Source organism: Falco biarmicus, chromosome 7 (genome assembly GCF_023638135.1).
Source record: "Falco biarmicus isolate bFalBia1 chromosome 7, bFalBia1.pri, whole genome shotgun sequence".
NCBI classification, from domain to species: domain Eukaryota; kingdom Metazoa; phylum Chordata; class Aves; order Falconiformes; family Falconidae; genus Falco; species Falco biarmicus.
In genome coordinates this window covers 55,195,371-55,215,696 of record NC_079294.1, presented here as the reverse complement: position 1 = coordinate 55,215,696, position 20,326 = coordinate 55,195,371, and the positions used below count along the sequence as shown (strand labels likewise).

At 38.6% G+C, this 20,326-nt stretch overlaps 1 protein-coding gene and 1 long non-coding RNA gene across 13 annotated transcripts in view; one reads left to right on the top strand and one right to left on the bottom strand.

Annotated features, from left to right (window-relative positions):
• The window catches only part of ZNF280D (zinc finger protein 280D), a 54,418-nt gene extending 48,268 nt beyond the window's left edge, over positions 1 to 6,150 (bottom strand). For 6 of the 12 annotated variants that reach the window (XR_008823264.1, XR_008823266.1, XR_008823265.1 and 3 more), the window contains exons 1-2: positions 6,001 to 6,150; positions 769 to 917 (exon numbers count right to left, since the gene is read on the bottom strand). Coding sequence is in view for 7 of the 12 variants with exons in the window: in XM_056347751.1 (XP_056203726.1) it covers positions 769 to 910 (142 nt within the window). In the remaining 5 variants the exon portion in view is untranslated. Of the gene's footprint in view, positions 1 to 768; positions 918 to 6,000 lie in introns of those variants that run through there. The other 6 variants (XM_056347754.1, XM_056347755.1, XM_056347753.1 and 3 more) reach the window with 3 other exon arrangements.
• Positions 6,151 to 6,265: 115 nt separating this feature from the next.
• Positions 6,266 to 20,326, top strand: part of LOC130153215 (uncharacterized) — a 33,735-nt gene continuing 19,674 nt past the window's right edge. Inside the window, exons 1-2 of the long non-coding RNA XR_008823267.1 lie at positions 6,266 to 6,988; positions 19,984 to 20,235. This is a non-coding gene — a long non-coding RNA (uncharacterized LOC130153215). The remainder of the gene's footprint in view (positions 6,989 to 19,983; positions 20,236 to 20,326) is intronic.

Here is a 20,326-nt window from a genome sequence, read left to right as displayed (position 1 = left end):
ATCAAGAAGTTTCACTCCTAAAATTAAGTAGCAAAAATAATGTTTTCCTTCACTTACCTGCCAAAGCCCAAGCACAGGACAAACATGGAATCCTGACACATCTGCTGCCACCACAACCACCTAACCTCACTCCCTGCACTACCTGCATTAGGAGAAAACTACAGAACTTGATGAAAAAAACTCTTTATTTTACAGGGGATGAATGAATTCATTTATAAAAATCTCTTACTTAACAGAGAGACTGCTATGATTCTCATATTAATCACTTTTCCTGATTGTGCTTTTATTATAGACACTTAAGATCGTCACCTCTGTTTTGTCAGAATTATGTACATCAACACAAGTAATGTGGGGTGGAATAAAAAAGAGGGACTGCAATATGAAGGCTTAAATTCATGCACATTTCTTTAGTAGGGAGACACTTCCAAATATATAACTAAATACCAATGACATTGAGAGCAATTGCATGCATGGTTTCAGTATTGTATATATTGGATTTTTAACCATACTGTTAACACTAAAACCTTCAAACATCCTTGGTTTGACTTCAGAGATTTAAAGTTAAAGATAGACAGAGCTGTAAATAACCTGGGTTTTAGGACCGAATTTCCAAAGAATTCCAATTTTCAGTATGATAGAGACCTACAGAACAGCTTTAAGATGTAGAATTTCTTAAGTCTTACTGTTCAAAATTGTGTATTTTCTAAGTAAGTTTAAAGTTTTACACCTTAAAATATCTGTTTTAAATTATGGAAAACATTATCTTACATGTACTAGCTGGCTTTGAGCTTGAGATTTCCCCAACAAAGATTGGCTCGTCATCATCATCATCATCCTCCTCCACTTCTTTCACTCTCTTTTGCCACGGTTCTAGCTCCTCTTCTTCACATTCCATAAATAATTCTGCCATCTTGAGACTAGACAGTAAAAAACAAAACACACATACCAAAACATTCAGTACTTTCATGAAAAAATATTTCACTGTTTAGTAAAGATTACTGGACTTGAGGATGATTCCCATGGAATGGCTTTCCTTCCCCCACCCCATGTTCTACATAGGTTGAACCTGATCTGATAAGAGAAGATCTTCTGAGATTGATACCACATCACCTTTCTGATAATTACTTCAATTCTCATCTTTGCTGTTAAAGATGAGAAAAGACCAAAGATACCCTTCACATAATTTAAACTATTTTGGTATAATCCACCAGTAACTATCAGAAGAAGCCTCTGACACCACAGTGAAAAGTATCTTTCAAAACATACCCCTATTCCAGGTAAGTGATTCACAAGAAATATGAAGACCCTACTACGAAGCATGCAATATACCTGGCACAACTAGTTACTGAAACACTAGTTACAGTTTTATTCTCTTCACATCTAAAAAAAACCCCAATCCAACCCACACCCAAACCCACAACATACCACAGCTCCACAAATTTTGTAGGATTTGGCCAGGGCTTCCCATATAGTCAAATTTTCTTTAAAACCCAACAAAACCAAAACAAAATTCCCCCAAACCCACACAACAGAACCCAAACAAACTGCCCATTGAACAAAAAAACCCACCACAACAAAAACCCAAAACCATACCCAAAACATATTGCATATTGTTTTCATTGCCAGTTAGGACTTGATAAAAACTTTGTGTAGAACTCATTAGACTGAGTCCCTCATGTCTGCAGATTTGCTCTTACAGTAAGGAAAAAAGTCACATATGAAAATATGTAATTAAATGGTGATGGTCAACAAAGCATTGTTTTTTCTTTTCTCACCCCTAACATAATCTTTAAAGTTTTTCTGAACAATACAGGAAACAAACTTTTATATGTCTTTACACACACTACCAATAGCCTACTTTTTAGTAAGACCAGTAATTTCATAAAACCAGACAGGTGTCTCACCAATAACCAGGATCAGGATCCCAATACAACAGTGTTTGCTTTGCCTAAGACACAGAGCTTCCCAAAACTAATGTGTCCTTTCTAAAAAAAAAAAAAAAAAAAGAGGGGAAACAGCAGAGTTTTGCATGAGGAACATGATAATAGCAACTCCAGCCAATATAAGGATTCCTTGAAATTAATGAGCAGTTAAGCAAATGAAAGTCAACTCATCATTGGACTGCTTTCAAAGCTAAGAACATCCCAGCAACAATTCTTTTCGTGAAGGCCACAGTCAATGTAAGAATATTTAGAGTCTTATTACCAGGCTATGGCCAACAAAACCCATTACCAATATCTCTCTCGTTCTTGTGCTGATAAACACTTATCTTACAAAGCAAACTAGTTACGGAAGCTTGACTTCCCACTATCAAGCAGTTATAGTTCTCTGATAGTTGGAGCCCTAAACCTAATAGCGAGGGCATCAGACCAGCACTAAGGGATTGTGTCATTAAAGACTATCAAACCTTATACACAAGGTGACAAAACAAAATTACATTCATAACCAAAACCAGCTATTTCTTAAACTACACTATTTATCTTGCAAGATTAAGATGTTTTTTCAACACAGCTTTCTGTGCAATTTCCCATGATTTTCTCCTTTCCAAAATATTTCAAAAGCAACATATGAAACAATGGGTCAAGTTTCTTTTTTAAAATTGTAATTACGCAAAACTAAGAATACCATATCCCTCATTATCTTTCAATAGTGTTTGAAATAGAAGACTTCAGCACAGACACAATGAGCAACTGTCTAATATCTAATAAGAGAACACAATGTCAGGATAGGAGTAATGAGCTGCTAGATTTGGCGATGGACTGTAGAAATAATTAGTCTGTAATAGCTTATCACAGGGGAGCAGGCAGAGTTGTGCCCCTACTCGCATTAAAGTGTATGAGAACAGGGCTGCTGGTGTTACAAGCTAAGTCTTGGAGATAATATAAAGTAGCAAAGCTATACTCCTTTTTTCCTTCCTCCATCAGCTTAGAGTGCTGAAATTAAACATGGGGCTTGGAAAGAAGAGAACAGGACAGTGAACTAGATTCTTGTCATCAGAAAAGAGTATGAAGCCAGTTTTCTCTTGACAGAGACAAGAGGGGCCACATATCAGGTCTTGGAAAAAGAATCAAACCTGACTCTCCTCTGTAGAAAGACATACTTCAGAATGACTTTTCTCTACTAGCACAGGGGAAAAACTTACTAGACTTCAAGGCAAAATGAAAGATCATTTTCAGGGACTTTTTTTCATGGAAATGACAAGATAAATTTGAGTTGTGGGGTTTTAATTTTTAAAAAAAGTTTGATTTGACCTCAGGGAGAAAGTAATCAGTTATTATATGTGCTAAAGGAATGCAAACAAGAGCACATGTAGTTTATATTAAAAGCACAAAACAGATACAAGCAATCTATACATTAGCAGAATTCTAACAAGATACATGTAATAACCTCAGCTACACTATAATGCAGCTGATTTTTTTTTTTATATAGGTAAAAGTAATTTTATAATATAAGCAAGGATTTGTAGGAAGTTACACCAACTGGTGGCATCTCTTACGGGAATTTCCATTTGTGAATCAGGATGCACATTAATTATTCTCAAAAAGTGACTTAAAGTGTATGACAGCTTTTTTAAAAGAAAAGTATCAAGATTATTTCAGATCGTTCAAAGTAATTTTTATTTCAATGCTAAAATTTGAAGTCAATCTGACTTTCTTCCTGGCAACAAAGCTAGCCTAGTGAGTTCCCATCCTGCTCCTGCACTGCTCCCTCAGTTGTGCTAGTACAACTTTTCACAGGACTATGACGTGAAACACTGCAGGTTAAAAATAACCTGGCCCAGTAACAATTTTACCAGCACGACTGAGAGGTCAAAAATTCTGTGGCCTAAGCAATCAAAGTTGCAGTAAAGAGGGAATGGATTTGATTACAGGAGTTGTGTTGGAACTGCTCACATGTTCTCCATTGCCAAAGGGAACATCTACACCCATTTTTAAAGTACAGCTAGGTTCCAAGTCTTCTGCTTCTTTAACTACGTGAACGTAGAAAACACATTCCAGGAATCCTGCTAGTGGTTGCTCTCAAAGCCAAAACCAACAGTGAATCCTTCCCCAACTCCCCCCAAATATTTCCCAGTGGAGGTGCAGATGCCTGTGTAAGAAAGGTAAGCCTATTGACAAAGAGACTTTATTTTCCTCCATTTTTTAAATATGTATAAGCATACATACACATTTATACACACATGTCCTTAAAGGTAGTCCATGGATCTAAGAGGTCCAAAACTCCAATGAAATGTTGTATGTATATAATCAACGGAAGGGCTTAAACCATTGTTCTAGGCTAAAAAAGACTCAAAATTGTGAACAAGTTCTTAAAAAAATTTAAAAAATATCATTAGACTATATCAAGATATCACTTAGACAATTGCCCAGCAAAAGCTAAAGCTAGTTAAAGTTCATTAGGCAGGCAACCTGCAAAAAACCACAAGTTTCTAGAACACTATTATAGTTACTTGGCAAGCAATGAACTAAAAACCTGATACAAGACTGAAAAAAATTAACCAATTGCACAAAAAAGCAATAAGCTTCTGATGAAGTAATTGTTTTAAAATCACTAGTCTGGACACGTTTGTTTATCATGGCAATTACATCTAAAGATACCTAACTTTATCAAAAGCCAGTTGTATTTATAACCTGGAGGGTTTATTTGTTGTTACAATTTAAAAGCACTCACATAGAAACAACAAAAATGATACAAACGTTACTAAATGTAACACAAGTCTAACAGCTATAGTAAAAACAGCAGAAAGTGATCTGTAGAAACCCACGTTAAGGGTGTACAGAAATCAGTATGACAGAAAATTGTGGCAAATGCAGCTCCACTAAGATTTAACATTACTGAAAACCCATTTATTACTTCAGATGCAATTCACCTATTCCACTCTTAAGGTCAAGGGAGCTTTCCAATACTCACTGTTTCTTTGGATTGGCTTAAAAATAGCTGAAACCAAATCACCAGCATGAAACTGGTAGTGAGCCTACCAAGAAGTCCTCAGACTAACTTTGTCTGTCATCTTTCCATATCACCATTACCAATGAACTACTCAAACTTTTCCCCGCCCCCCCCCCCCCCCGCCTCCAGTTTAATAGCTGCACTTCAAATGAGGAGATCACACGATGAGCACCCACATTGTATTTTTCCCATACAGGCACATAACTTTGCATCGTGTTAGTTGTAGAAGAGCGTGCAATCCACAGCTTCATCAAGACTGTGAGCAATTGTGTTTTTATTGAGTGTTGCATTAGTTTCAGCAGAAACGATGGCCAAGCTGAAACCGTACCTGGAAGTTTTAAAAAGCCAAAAATATAAACCAACTTCCCTCAAACTCAAACCTAAATCGCCAGCACTACCCCCTCTACCACGAGTCGGTGTAAGCTCCGCCTAGGGAAGGGCAACATCGCCTTTGCAAAGCCGCCAGAAGTTCACACCCCCGAGCAGCGATGGGTGCGAGGCCGCGGAAGGAAGCCCGGTCCCCGAGGGCAGCCGAGCAGCCGCCGCTCCGCCCGCAGCGCCCCCGGCGCCGCCGCCCCCGGCGCAGCCCGACTGCCCGGCGTCCCGCCTCCCCTCGGCCGGCGGCCGCCAGCACTGCGCTGAGCCCGCAGCTCGGGGCCGTGGCCCGCACACACGGCCGCGCCGGGAGGGGAAGAGGCCCGGCAGCCAGCCCGGCTCCCGCCGCCAGCAGCTGGGGGCCCTGGCCGCGGCCGGCCCCTGGGCTGCGGCGGCAGAGCGGAGCGGGCCCTGGCCCGAGACACCCCCGTGGGCAGCCCCCCCGGCTCCCAGCGGGGCTCCGCGGGCGGCCCGGCGAAGCCCTCACGGCCCGGGGGCCCCTTCCAGAGGCGCGAAGGGGGGGGCAAGGCCGCACTCCGACCTAAGATGGCGTCGGTCTCGCAGGCGACAATCCCCCCGCGGCCCGCCCGCCGCCGAGCGGCGGCTCCCTCCGCCCGGGGAGGCGGCAGGCCGGCGCAGCAGGCAGGGCTGAGGGCAAGGAGAGGGCTGGCTTACCGTGCTGCGCGTCTGGAGAGGCCGCGGCGGGCCGCCCCGCTCCCTTCCTCCGGGGTTGGCGGGGGGATGGGAGGCGGCCGCGCTGGCGGAGACGCCTCACATCGCCGAACCGCGGCGCCCCACCTCAGCCGCCGCCGGGGGAGTGAGGGCGGGCGGGGGAGGGAGGGAGGCGGGGGTGGCCGCGCGGCGCCCGGCGCGCTGCCTGACGGGTAGAGCGCGGGTCAGCCCCACAGCGGCGCCTGCTTTCCGGCAGCCGCGGGGCGGGGCCGGGCCGGGCCGCGCGGGGCGGAGCCGCGCGCCATGTGCCGGGCCTCGCGCCCCCTCAGCCTCCGTCGGCCGTGCCCGCCTGCCGTGCGCCGCCTGGGCCCGGGCTGACAGGGCCAGCCCAGCCAAGGCCATGGCCAGAGCCACGGCAGGCCCCGCGAGCAGCTCGCACCTCAGCTGTGCCCTGTAAGTAGGCCGCACTTGCCAAGTGGGCAAGCGCAGCTGCCAGGCCTGGCAGCCATCGGTAGGCTGTGACAGGCGGGCAGGCCTTACCCTTGAGGTACCGTCGGTCACAAGCGCCTTTAAGTCCGTACAGCCGTATGGGCAAACAAAAGTTGGGGCAAGGCGTACTCACAGTTAACATAAAATACAAATGGGTGAGAACATAACAGAGTATGTTGCTGGAATTGGTGGAGCGTAAGATACTAAAAATGCTGTTCAGTCTGGAGGTTCCTTGTGTGCTTGTGTTTTTGTTGAGGTTTTTCATAGCCCTTTACCCAGCAGGTTAAATAACATAATCAAACACATAATCAACTGTGCCAAGCCTTTACTAAATAAAACGTTCCTGTTCCTTTCAGTGCGACATTGCAAAACTGCTAGACAAGGCCTCAACTGGGCAGTGAAGCTGTGGTTGCTAAAGATGACAGTCCTGGAGCACAGTGCCACAGAGAGCTGCGTTTTCACTCACCTCAGAATTTGCATGTGAAAATCTCTGAATCAAAAGGTGACTAAGCAATCTCTTTTTTCTCATGCCTTTTTGTCTATAATGCTCTCTCACGTCGGCAAACATCTGTCTAAAGAATGCGCCCAAGTTTAGATTTTCTTTTTTTCCTCAGTTTTGCTGTCCATTCTACCCTAATGAAATTAAAGTGTAATTCTTCCTTTAGTAAAATACAAAAATAATTCTGGTGAATTTTGAAGGTAAATAATGAGAAGGTACTTACCCAAATGTAATCTGTACCTCTTAATTTTTTCAGCCCATAATTTTTCACATACATAGTCACAATTTGCTGTTGGTGACATCTGCCATAGCTGCCTTCAGACATCCTCAATTTATTCAGTGTAAATGCTCTCTTAAATGTAGGTATTTTTCAGAGGAATAAATGAAGGGTCCTTCTTCTTGTGAACTTCAGTTCCAAAGATCTGACTACCATGTTTAGCCTGGAAAATATTATGTTCATTTTCACTGTTATCTTTAGCCTTGAGATGCTTCCAAAGCACTTTGGGACCTCAGAGAAATGAAGAAAAAAATTAAACATTAGTAATTAAATAATTGCTGCTTAGTGATTATGCCATTAAATCATTTGGTTATTGCAGTTTAGTTATTAAACAATTACTAAACTATGCCACAACTAAAATAGGAGGAAAAAAGAAAGAGAGAAAGAAATATTCTTGACATTTGGCAGAGAATGGAGGAAAAGAGTGACAGCTAGAGAGGGAAACTTATTTTAGACAGAAGTGACTGGGAAGAAAGAGATACAGTCCAGTTATTTAAAACACATATTTCCAACTACTCATTTACCTACTGAGGAATCACTGCAGGTGTTTATGTACTTTCTAAAGCAAGATAAATATGAAGATAATATTAAGATTACAAGGTAAAACATTGGTAAATGTGATAGAACTAAGATCAACTCTTCTGCTGAGATCAACAGAACTAAGATCAACAAGTTTATCAAGTGAGAATTAATAAGCGTTCAGAACTTTGAAACTCACAAAGGAATGAAAGATAGTAAATAGCCCTCATAATTACAAAAAAAATATTTCCTTCCAAGGTTCTCTTGGTTTATAGATGGGCATCTTGGCTAAGCTTAGTAGCTAGTTCATGAGAAAGCCCTAAAACTGTGTTACAACAAATAATTGGTGACTAACTAAAGAAAATAGTAAAAAGTTTAATGAGATCTGAAAAGGCTCTTTATAAAGAAGAGACTGAAAACTCAATGTATTGTGATATAGATGAGCTATGTCTCCTTGACATTAAGATGTGGGACTTCATAAACTGTGTCAACAATGAAGGTGCCCTTCTAGTGTTCCTCATTAGCCATGGAAATGACATGGGAGGAGCTGTCATGGGGGGAAATAAAAAAAGGGATTCCTAACCTCCCACATCTGGTAATGGTCCTTGGCAGTTATCATAGCAGTGAGCCAGCAGATCCAGGCAATTAAAAAACACACTCCTCCATGGTGTCCTTGCAATAAGAAAAGCATAAGCAGATGCACCGCACAGGAAGATTTATATCTCCCCTAGAAGCCAGTATGGTAGAAGATATGCAGTTCTTTCAGATGCAGTCTACAAAACTGCACGTTCTGGAGATGCCAGCCAGAATCAAGTACGATGACGGAAGGCTGCATTATATGTAAAAGGAGGTACTGAAAAGGTAAACATGAGGTTTTAGCAGAACTATGTCTGAAAACTTAAGAGAAAACTGCAAACTTACTGTAGACTCCATAAAAGAAACTTAGCAGAAGCTGATTACAAAGAACAATTGTATTTCATGCAGTTGGGCAGCGTGCATGCACTGTGGCTATAGTAGTGAAGCTGAGCTTGAAAGCTAACTAGTCTGAATTGCTTCATCTCACATCTACGGGCCGGTGACTTAATTACTCAAGAGACAATCCTTCCCCTTCTGAGAGTTATTGACAGTAATCTCTCATCAGTTTCTGGTTTTTTGTCTCAAAAGCATTGTGCAAGAGAAATCAGTTGATTGCAATACATCTCAGTGGTACAAAATGCTTCTATTGCTTGCTGCAGGTTAAAAAGGAAAAGCACTGATAAAAGTGAGTTGCATTTGTAAAATAAAGACACTTGCAGCATGGACTAATATGGATGCATGGATGTAGGCAACTAGACACATTAATACTGTCAGCTCTGGTGGCTGTTAGACCTGCAGTCCAATCAAAACCCGAAGTCTGTTAGCTTTTGTATTTTGCTTCTCCACTGCCATTCTTTTTTTTCCCCCAGCAAAAGAACTTGCAATGACAGATTCATAGATTCATTCTAAGTGTAGATTCTCTGTGTTGTTACTGTAATCTGCCCCTTCTGCTCTGCAGGTCTTTTGTTTCTCAGTTGTAAATTCCCCACTAAACTGTCATTTGTTCTATCCCAGGGATCTATTCCCCCACATCACCCTCTATTAACCACTGATGAACTGCAGGCAATAGTCTCATTTTGACAAGACATACAGAAATGTGTTAAGAAATAGCAGAAACCAGTAGCTGTATTGTTCACAACACCAGAAGGTATATTTGTAAGTATATAACTTATCTATATATAAGTATATAACTTATATATATAGAAGTATATATATAAGTATATAACTTATCTCCTGTTTTGACTCCTCTGACCTTATACTGATAGAGGGATGAGTGCAATAAATGAGAAATTATGAATACAACCATCAACTTTATTCTGCATATCAGCCAGCAGCTGTTCATATTGTTCTTACTTTGCTTATTGTGTTCAGGCATTTTGAGGCAAGAGTGTCACTCAGCTAAGCATGAGGATTTTGCAGTCAGGAAACCAAAGCGTGTTTTGTCAAGCAGCAATTAATAACTGGAGACAAGCAAGTTGCAGGACAGCAGTTGTTCTCGATTGCTTCAGCTCAAATGTTAATGAAAAAGAAAAAATCCTCATATTGATTCATAGAGACTAGAAAAGAATTACGCAAGAAAATGTTGATCTGTCATTGATTTCTGTAACCAAAAGGCCCAGTATAATAATTCTCAAGGTGGTCATCCGTTTTTCTCTTGTGGAAAAAAGCTTGGGGCTGGGAAAAAAAAATCCTCCTACTCTTTGTATCAATTAGCAGGTCTTTCCACAATGTGTTGATGTCTGCAAAAGCTGGATGATTACTTTTCACCCTGGCACCATATGTTTTAACTTGTTGATCCTTTTGATTTTTAACCACATCTATGCCATCCATATGTAGCAAAAGGCAAAAATTCCTTCGAGGTTTTTAGCAACACAAATAGTTTGGTTGAACTTCTATGTATTTCCAAATCAAGACTGAAGAGCTAGGTAGTGGGAAACCAGGAAATGTAGTTGATGCTTTAGAAAGCTTTGCTATGCAAGAACAGCAAAATGTGTGCTTAAAGCATGTAAACCACCTTACCTCTTACCATGAAATCATAAGACAAGCTAGTGGTTTTATTAATCTGTACTTACAGGCTGATTTGGAAAACCTTTAACTATGCCATTAAAGATTCAAAAAATAAAATATACATTACAAATTACATTACCTTTGGATTAAGGATTTCTAAACAAATTCTTAGAACTATTGCTATTGATGTTCATCTTAGGAAATTCATTTGTTATTATGATCACCTAACCAATTTCACTAGATTGAAAGAGTCTTCCCCAACTCTGTCTACAAACAGTGAAGACGAATGGGAGGTAGTATCCAAAAAAAGGGAATTCACATTTCTTAATTGAAGCAGTGACAGATGTCACCATAAACTATTTGTGCAAGACACAAGTTTCTAGGTTTATAGATTACATAAACATGGGGGTCAATTAAGCTACCACCAGCATGCAGATACCTCTGTCATAGAACTCAGAGACCAATGCAAGAGGGCCAGCAGCGTTCCAGTTGAAGGAAAGTGCCATATACAAAGGAAGTGATGGTATTTAAACTGGAATCATGAATTTACCTACACAGAAACACAAGCAGAGTACTAAGGAGAACATAAATTTATCAAAATTTTTACAAAAACAAAACCAGAACTTTTACAGTTTAGAACTTCACTTTTCATCAGACATCCCCTTCTGCTCTACTGATACTAAAATACCTGTTATATAATTTTCAGTTTCAGGTTGATATTTAAAAATGAACTTGACTATTTTCTTCACTACTGATTTAGTAAACAAATTTAATGTTTGGTGAGAGTGGTTGAAGAGTGGAGAAGTTTATAAGTACGTTCTGAAAAGTCTTGAACAGAATCCTGAAAAACAAATTTTAGGTGTGACTTGAATTTAACATAATCTGTCATATTATTAATATCAAAGTTTACTTTGTCAGAGTTACCTAGGGAGACCGTGAAGTCTCCATCACTGAAGATTCCTGAAGCTGAACACATGTCGGAAGCAGACTTGGTACATTTAAGTGCTAGAAAGCTACTGGGGGAAGTACTACTAAACTACTGTGACAAATATACTTGATGATTTTTTCTTTAAAACCCTACTGAATGAGGACTTCATGCTGTATCTGGTCACTATTTGGCTGTAATCTGGGAATCAGAGTGCAATTGTCTAGTTCCAATTTTGTATATTAGTGAAAAAAACTACAGTAGAGTGAGGAGGTCTTGCTCATTACCATTGATGTTATGGGTTTTTTTAAATATTATTTGTTATTCCTAGAGGCACTACACACATACACAAGTACCAACCCGCATGACATTGCAACTGGAGCTGCTGCCAAAATTTTATTAGAATAGATATGTTCAGATGGGAAGCCTGTAACTATGAATGCACAAACAGATCCTAAATGAACATCTGCAAAACAAACACTATTCAACACATGTATGGTTTACTCAAGTATTCAAGTATTCCATAAGGTATGCTTGTGAAATTGATTGCATTTGGTCTGCTGTGGTTTGTTGTTACAGTATCATACCTTCAGGAATTTGGCATAAGTATAAACACTAAGGTGTGATCTAATCTGTTTATAACATCATTTTATAATGTTTTTTAGGCATATATAACATGTTTATCCTTTCTTTTTTAAGAAAATATGAACAGCTTAATACACAACCCTGAAGAAATCATAAACTTCCAGTCTTTTAAACTTTAAAAGTATACTTCTGTAAATTAAAAAAAAAACCAACCCAAACCATATATTGTCTTTTCAAGCACTTCCAACATTCCATTGTGCAGAATAATAATAAAAAAAAAAACATCTAGGAGAGTCACTGTCTCTTCAGTTTGCATGTATTTCTCCTGTCAAAATTACTCAAACTCATCAGACAACACATCCTAAAAGTTACAAGACATGTTTGAATTGGATAAGCGCTATCAGAGTGAAAATGGCTACAAATAGAGCCATTGCCATTACAAATCCTGTTTGTTTACTAGGATGCAAAAGAAAAGTATTTCTTAAATATTTTTTTTTTGTTTGAGCAGCTTTTCATTGTGACTTTAGCTTAAATTAAAGTTAGTAGATGAACATTAAGAAATAAAGCTTGAAATTGTTCTTAGAAAAACAATACTATGTACATCCATTTATCTATTGCAAATGCTTGTCTGGTTCCCAGGTTAGAGACACAGGACGCATACCTTGTCTATTGGATTAATTTTTCTCATTCACCTTATAACAAATTCAATCCTAGATGTCTACTACTGTGTGTACTCCACATAGTAAACAAAATGCAAGCAAATAACTACTTGGTTTAGCCTTTGTGTCCACTTCTACTCAATTAAGCAATTCAGTAGTAAAGAACTTGGTTCCACTGGGGTGATTCCAGACATTGTTATATTGGCAGAAGCCTTAAGTAGCATGAAAAGTGACATAATACCAATCCAATAAAAGTCCCAGAGACTCTTGTTGAAAAATGACACTATTGGGTATGGTTTACTGTCATATTTTCTGCTTTAAAAAAATTTGAAAAAAAAGGGGGAGCAATGTATATTTATTGGAGAAGTTGTCTTGTTGATAACAATTGCCAGGTTATACTGACAACTGCTATACTACAAGAATCCTACTGCTACATTGGTTTCTCTCTCACAAGCCTTGTCAGAGAAAGAAAGGGAGAAATTCTTTGCCAGAATACTCTAGTTCATTAGAATATTGTGAACAGATACACAACAGTATGTGCTCTTGTAAACAGGAACTGAAAATTTCTTCTATGATGCTTCCTTTTGTTGTGATTTGTAAAAATTGATTAACTCATTACACAAAATATTAGCCATTCTTCATATAAGATATCCCACAAGCAAACCACATTGTGGTGGGCAGACAAAAAGAGGATAAATCCTTCCAGAAAAGAAAAGACAAAAAAGTGAGTTAAAACTCATAGAAGTACAATGCTCCAATGCGGCTTTTAGACTATTGCAGATAGTACTGGAAATAATAAACGATGTGTCTGCTTTGAAATCATAAAATAACTTACGTTGTATCACAATGAGTTGCTATTAGGGAGATCTTAAAAATACCAGCTCCTAAGCAATAAGTATTTTTCCATCATCCAAAAGAAACAAACTAATAATACAGAAATAAATAAAGAAAATGTTCTATGTAACATTCCTTTAATAGAATATTACTTAGAATTTCTGCCGAGGTATCAGCAACTCTGGGCAGATCACTGTAAGGAGAAAGTGACACACTTTTAGGTTGTTAGATTTCTTTATATTCTTTACAAGTAATCATGTATTTGCCTACAAGTTTCTGTTCATAAAACTAGAACTGAAACTGATTCCTTGGCATTATCATCACATCTGTAAAATGTCCATTAATTCCGAGAAAGTCTTTGCCAATAATGGATTTTTATTCATCAGATTGGCTGCCAAACTGAAAGAAAAGAAAGTGTTAGGATAACAAAACAGAAAACAGTGAGGATTGCTGTCATCCACTATTCAATTAGTTTACAGTCTGTAAAGGAAAACCCCTTGTTAGTCCTAGAATCAACACTTCCTATGAGTCTGATCTAATCAGAGTTCTGCAGAGTATCTGGAGTGTGTTTCTCTGGTTTAGCTGTTCCACTTAAAGAACATTAAATGTCTATCTGAACAGGGATTAAAAACCAAGAGCACCCTACCTCCCCAGTTCCTGGTTTACACACCAGGCTTAAGTCATTCTGACTCGGTGAACACTTATGTGAAATAAAACAAGGTTTATTCCAAAATCCAAAAACTAGTCTGAGTGAGTGGACCTCCTCAAACAGGAGAGGGAACTCAGCAGAGAAGATCTACCCAGTGCATTCTCCCAGATGAATGCACTAGTGCCTGGACTTTCAGATAAAAGGCAGCATCATTTCCACCTTCCTTTTCTTGTTATGAATGTAGCCAGCCATGTCCTAGAGTTTTGCATTCACACTGCTTTATGAAGTTTAGGAACCATCAATAGAAAGCATCGGCCTCTCAAACATTCTGTGTACTTCATGTGAATACTGTATCGTTGCCTTCCCTTCAACTGCATTTTTTGCCAGTTTCTATTGAGAACAGTCTCTAGAAGATTAACATATTGTCTTCAGTTTTAGATAACTCCTCTGTAGCATATGAATGATAACTTAAAAAAAATAATGCGCTGGGGTTTTTTTTCCTAAGTTTTGTGAGGCACTGACTGCTATTTTTAAACTCTGAAACTGTCCAACAGCCCTCATATCTACACAGCTATTTCCTTTTTGCCTCAATATTCAGCAGAGTCAACTTGTTTGTCTTTCTTTCAGGCTCCCTTCTGTTGGGTGTATAGTGTTCTTAGAAGGAATTATTGTAGTCCTTGAAGAAAATGTAAGAAACAATACTGTGAGTAGCAACTCTAAAACAGAGTTAATATTGTCAAGGCTCACCATCATTTCCAGATTCTTGAATATTTGGTCCTTGACTAAAATTTAGCCAGTTTGTAATTTCCTTGAATTACCAAACAGAATGCATGCTTCCCACCTGGACTACACGTGTCTGGCAGCCTGAATGTGTTTGTACTTCAATCAAAATGCAAAGTCCCTCTGAACACCATGGTGATGCATACTTCACTGGTGTTAATATTGACTTAGCTCTGAGGCAGACAAGGCAATCATTTGCTGTGTAACATCTGGGGTGTTCCACACAGCTTGACAGAAAATCATGTTTTTCATGTAGAAATATAGAGGAGGGATCAAAAATTCTTATAAAGAATATAATTTATTTATTCCTGCACATTTGAATAGTAGTGTTACATAACATTAATTTTGGTAGGAATGTCTATAAGAAATGGATTTTTTTTTAAAAAAATGTAATTTCTTAAAGATTATACCTTCATTTGGCTTCTTAGAGGTATTTAGCCTAGTTTACTAAGGAAAGGAGATTTGTGCAATCATAGCATGTGTGTGTGTCCCATTAATAGCTTTTGTGGACATAGGCTGATTCAAGACAAAATTGATAAAAGGGTAAATACACCTTTAAAGTAATAAAGAGCTTCAAATTTTTGTGAAAGAAACTACTGGGTCGAGACTACCCATACTGAGACTTAGAATGAAGAGTTGCCATTCTGTCCAGGAGAGAGAGCTGAGAAATGCCACAACTGTGGCTTCCATCAGATTGCCAGCAAGGGCCAGGTTTCATTTGCTGTGATTCTCACAGACCTGAGTTAGCAAAGGGAAAGCACGATTATTATCCCAGTAACTCCTGAACTCCAAGGGCAAGGATGGGCCATGAGCAATCAGAGACTGAGTTGGCTCCCAAAGCACAGCTAGAGTCCAAGCTAGATCCTGTGTCATTCTATCACCTCTAACATTTTTTTAACTGTTTATCACAAACAGAATTATCCTGCTGACCTGTGTATTACTTTTCTGCATCCTACAAGTTTTCTTAAAATAATAATAGTCTCACTTAAGTCTCAAACTAGAACTTGCAGCTTTTTTTTGCATTACACAGCATATGGAAGAGGGAGGGAGGACACCATTTCTGTGCTAACCTCACTTCAAGTTGATTATCTTTGTTCTCTTTCCTTTTTCTCAACACCCATAGTGCTCCATTTCCTCTCAATATACGCTATTATTATTCCATCTTCCAGTGTTGCATAGGCACATAAAACTAGTGAAAATATCCTTTAATTTCTCTCTTCAAATTCTGTGTCTGGCCGATGTTACTTTTCATGCCAGCTACTGTAAAGATGATAGTATGGTGTTTAGACCCACGTAATGGGCTGGTAGCAATGGAGGCCAGTGTAGCACCAGAGCCTGGAGCAGTTAAGGATTGTAGAGCTAAACTTTAAAACAACAGTGTTATAGGAGAGTCAAATTTGATGGATGCTTTTTTGATCTTTGAGTGAGGATTTACAGAGAGAAAAAGGAATTTTCTAGTGACATTGTGATTAATAGCACTGCATTGGTACCAGCTGAAAATTCTTGTAGCCTAGGATAACAGAAATGCCATTTTGATGTTAGGGCAGCTGAAAAATAACTTTTTCATTATATGAACATGCAGTATTAAATCACAAACAACAATGCTATGGTAATAAAATCCATCCTAACAATACAGGTAAGCAGAGGCTGCACATAATTCTTTAAGGGATCTTGATCATAATATTCTGCAGCCCACAGATTTCTAACAGGTGGTTTTTTAAGTGCCTGCAGCAGGCATTTACAGGGTGGTTTCCTTAATTGTGCTAATATATTAGTACAAATCTATGTGCAGTAAAAAATAATTTTTCTAGACATTAAACATCCAGCAAAACACCGAAGCCCTAAACTATTTGTGATTTCATTGCCACAAACAAAATGAGTCAGATGTAGTCTCTGGTGTCCTACTTCTAGTATATGGTTTCACCAGGAAGCATTAACAATGAATCAGTCAGCTGCTCTGCTTCTGTTTAGACAGGTGGAGTACAGATATTAAACTTCTACAACAAACAGATGCCTATCTGAATTTGACAGAATTAAAAAAAATGTGGGTTTTCTCATATTTTCTAAACTAATGTGGACACTGTGCATATCCTTTACTACAAGCCAGGATTACTCACCAGATCTGGCAGTCCCCAAAATTACTTTTTTAAAAGACCATGTACAAGTCAGTAAAAAACAGCTCATCCCTTTGAAGGTTTAAGACAGGTTAATATTTTACTTTTCAGGAAAGAGAAGGATGAAATATCAGGAAGTAGTGATATATACAGAGCAGTAATACTTAAAGGCAGCTTTCAGTTCAGAATTGTTATTCTAGAGAAGACTTCCACAAAGTGCTCCAACTTAGGTTACAGCATTGACAAAAAGTTAATTTTTAAATAAAATTATCTTCTGGAAGTTAACCAAGTGGAATTGACTTACAAATTGAACAACACACCTTGCTTCTATCAATATATGCTGTGTGGGCTAAAACTGCAAATTTCAGTGTGGCAAAATCTGAGTTAGCTGTAAAATGCCAGTACCCTGACAAAATATATAAAAAATGCACCTGTGAAAAATTAAGCATTGATTATAAACAGTCTCTAGTGACTTAAGCTACAGGACTGCTCTTTTAGTTTAGCAGCAAAGTACTCACTTGGGAAACTTGTGATATAATTTTAGAGCAGTTTCTCAGATGAGTTTCCTATTTCAACAGCTAATTGAAAACAATTTGTGGAAGCAGCCACATTCATTCACATTGTTAACCACTTAATGATTTGTAATAGGGGACGAGATCCTGCTCCTGTGGAATCTTACAGTAGTCATTTAAAGTATTTTCAATTCCATATTATTTTGGAGAGGAATAAAATGTATCCACCTGATAAACTTGTCGTTTTAAACATAGAAATATTTAAAGCAATATGCTTCCAAAGTCCAAACTAGATATTCTTGTGACCATTAATAGCATAGGTTCCTCACCATATATAAATCCAATAGTGTGCTAACTGGATTACGGAAATATTTTATTTTACCAATTTCTACTGTAGCATATTAAAATAAAACATATCTAAGTTAGAAAGGTTTCTACAGTGTCTTTCCCCAGATATTTACTGTTTGGTTGCATTTCTACTCAAGGATTTTGCTTTAAAAGTGCTAACACTGAACATAGCTAACATTATTGTAAAACCTTCAATAGCACTGTAAATCAGAAGACAGCTAAACTTGCTGAACAGTATTACAGAAGAAAAGTTGATGTCTTAGATGTCAGAAATTATCTTCTATAAATAAATTGAAATACACAAAAGGCCATGTGTTGGACACAAATTGCTTCCATGTGGATCCACTGCCAGGATTGGGACCTTCGCCAGGTCCTTGGGATAGGATCAATGTTCTTGGGCATTTTTACAGTTTCCAGAACAATACTTTGAAATCCGTTATAATGACCTCATCAGCTATAGGTACTCTTTTGCAGTGATCAGTTAGTTATCTTTGGGTATAAAGCTGGATATTAATGGAATACACAATATTTACAGAAACAGTAATAGTGTCAGTAATCATTAATATCTATGGCACTAGTGAGGATCTTCATAGTTCTGTACTGTTCAGGAGCAATGGAAAAAGTTTTGGAAATGAAATAGATGACAGCTATGAAAGTGCAATGCATGTGTTTCCAGACCTAGGAAAAAAATTAAAGATAATGTGAAAGCGCACCTTAAAAATTTGCATCGCTTTACTTTTTCAGTTGTGGGTTTTTTTCTGGGGTGGGTAGGTTGGTAAGACTCTGATTGACTGAGCACAGCCCTCAAAGCATAATAGAATAGGCTTCAATTATTTTTAAGTGAGCTATTTAAAACTATAGAAATCCTAGAATGAAGTCCTGGTTCTTTTTATGGGAAAACTGGGAGCTAGAATGGGAGGCAAATGTAAATAGTGACTATTTATTTCTGACAAAATAAGAGTCTGGGGGTTTGGCCCAAGAGTAGAACAGTTCTATTCCAGTTATATAGTTTCAGGGGTATTCAAGGCTGAAAACAACATAGGTTGAAAGAAAAAAAAAGTATTGAGATTGATAGTAATTCCAATTTTAATATCTTCTCAGAAATTAAAAAAACTAAAGTGAAAGATTATACAGTATTACTAAAACCCTACACTTGACAATAAAAGCGAGTATGAATATTTTTTCAATAAGCAGTTCTTGTTCTGATTCAAAGCTGTTCTAAGCCTAACCCTCCATGGTTAGGCATCTCTTTACCCCAGAGCTTCTGGCTGGAATGTTTCCGGGTGGAGGGACAAACTGTTTGCCTATATCTGGCTTCCTAATACTGAGTTAAAAAAATTACAGTCGTACATATTCACATATTCAAAATTATATTCCTGGTACCTGCAAATTTAAGAGTCACATGATAACATAAAATCTTCATGCCCTTATTAGAGGAGATTTATTGTAGAAAACTTTGGTTTCCAAATCAACAACCTAATTTTTCCTCCAAACTTGAATTTTGGAAAATACCAAGAAAATTATACCAGATGCTATAAATTAAAATCCTGTCTGAAGAAGAGTGAAGCAACTAAATTAAGCAACTAGAAATTAAGGCAGCTTCAGAATAACAATAGTTCTGATGACTTGAGTTACAGTTTTCTTTTATGAACTACTCCATATATATGTAGGAGAAAGCATCTTCAGAATGTTTTTCATATTGAAAAACACTATTTAGTACTTTCTGGTTAACTACTTTTTTCTTTTCATCAGTCCTGAAGAAGTCAGTCATCCATATGTAGCATATTGCAACTTAATTCCATTTCCTAATTCCCTGTAGTTACAAACAATGCTAAGAACACCCTGCACCTGATTTCCATGTTTCTGTGAAAAACAAGATCTAATTGGACTTTGTCATCACTGTTTGATAAACACTTTAATTCCTTCACCGTTTTCAAGGAAATCACCTGCCCAATGCAAATGTTATGTTTGGTTTCTGATTACTCTTGGACTTTTTTATAAGGTTTATTGAGAAAGTTTACATTACAAGATTTTTAAGGAATACTCTTTGAAATAAATCTTTTTGGCTAGTGGGGGGCTTAGATGCTGTCCTGGCTGTATAACTGTCAGCTAGACACAACCTCAAAATGAGGCTGAAGAATGCAGTAAGGAAGGGCCTCAGTTAATGAGAAAAAAAGCTTTAAAAATGCCCTTGATGTGCTTTATATCTGCAGTGGTCAAGATCCAGAAGGATAAGGGATGGCTGAATGGAAGCTGGAGCGCAGCAGATAGCTGGTCTGTGACAGAGCCTAACAGAGGTGAGACAAGATACAAGACATGAAAACCAGCTTCTGCAGCAGCAGTCCCAGTTGGACTGTTGTGATTTACACAGCAATCAAGGCTGTGGGGACCAGTGACTGACACCCGGCTACTGACCTGATCTTTGTCTCTAGTGGAGCTGAGAACAACGGGCAGCTTAAAAGGAGGTAGGTAGTTTGTTTCATAAGCAGTGCTCTTGCTTATACTACACGAGATGAACCATGTATTTTACTTTGCTCCAGCAATTCACAAATAGCT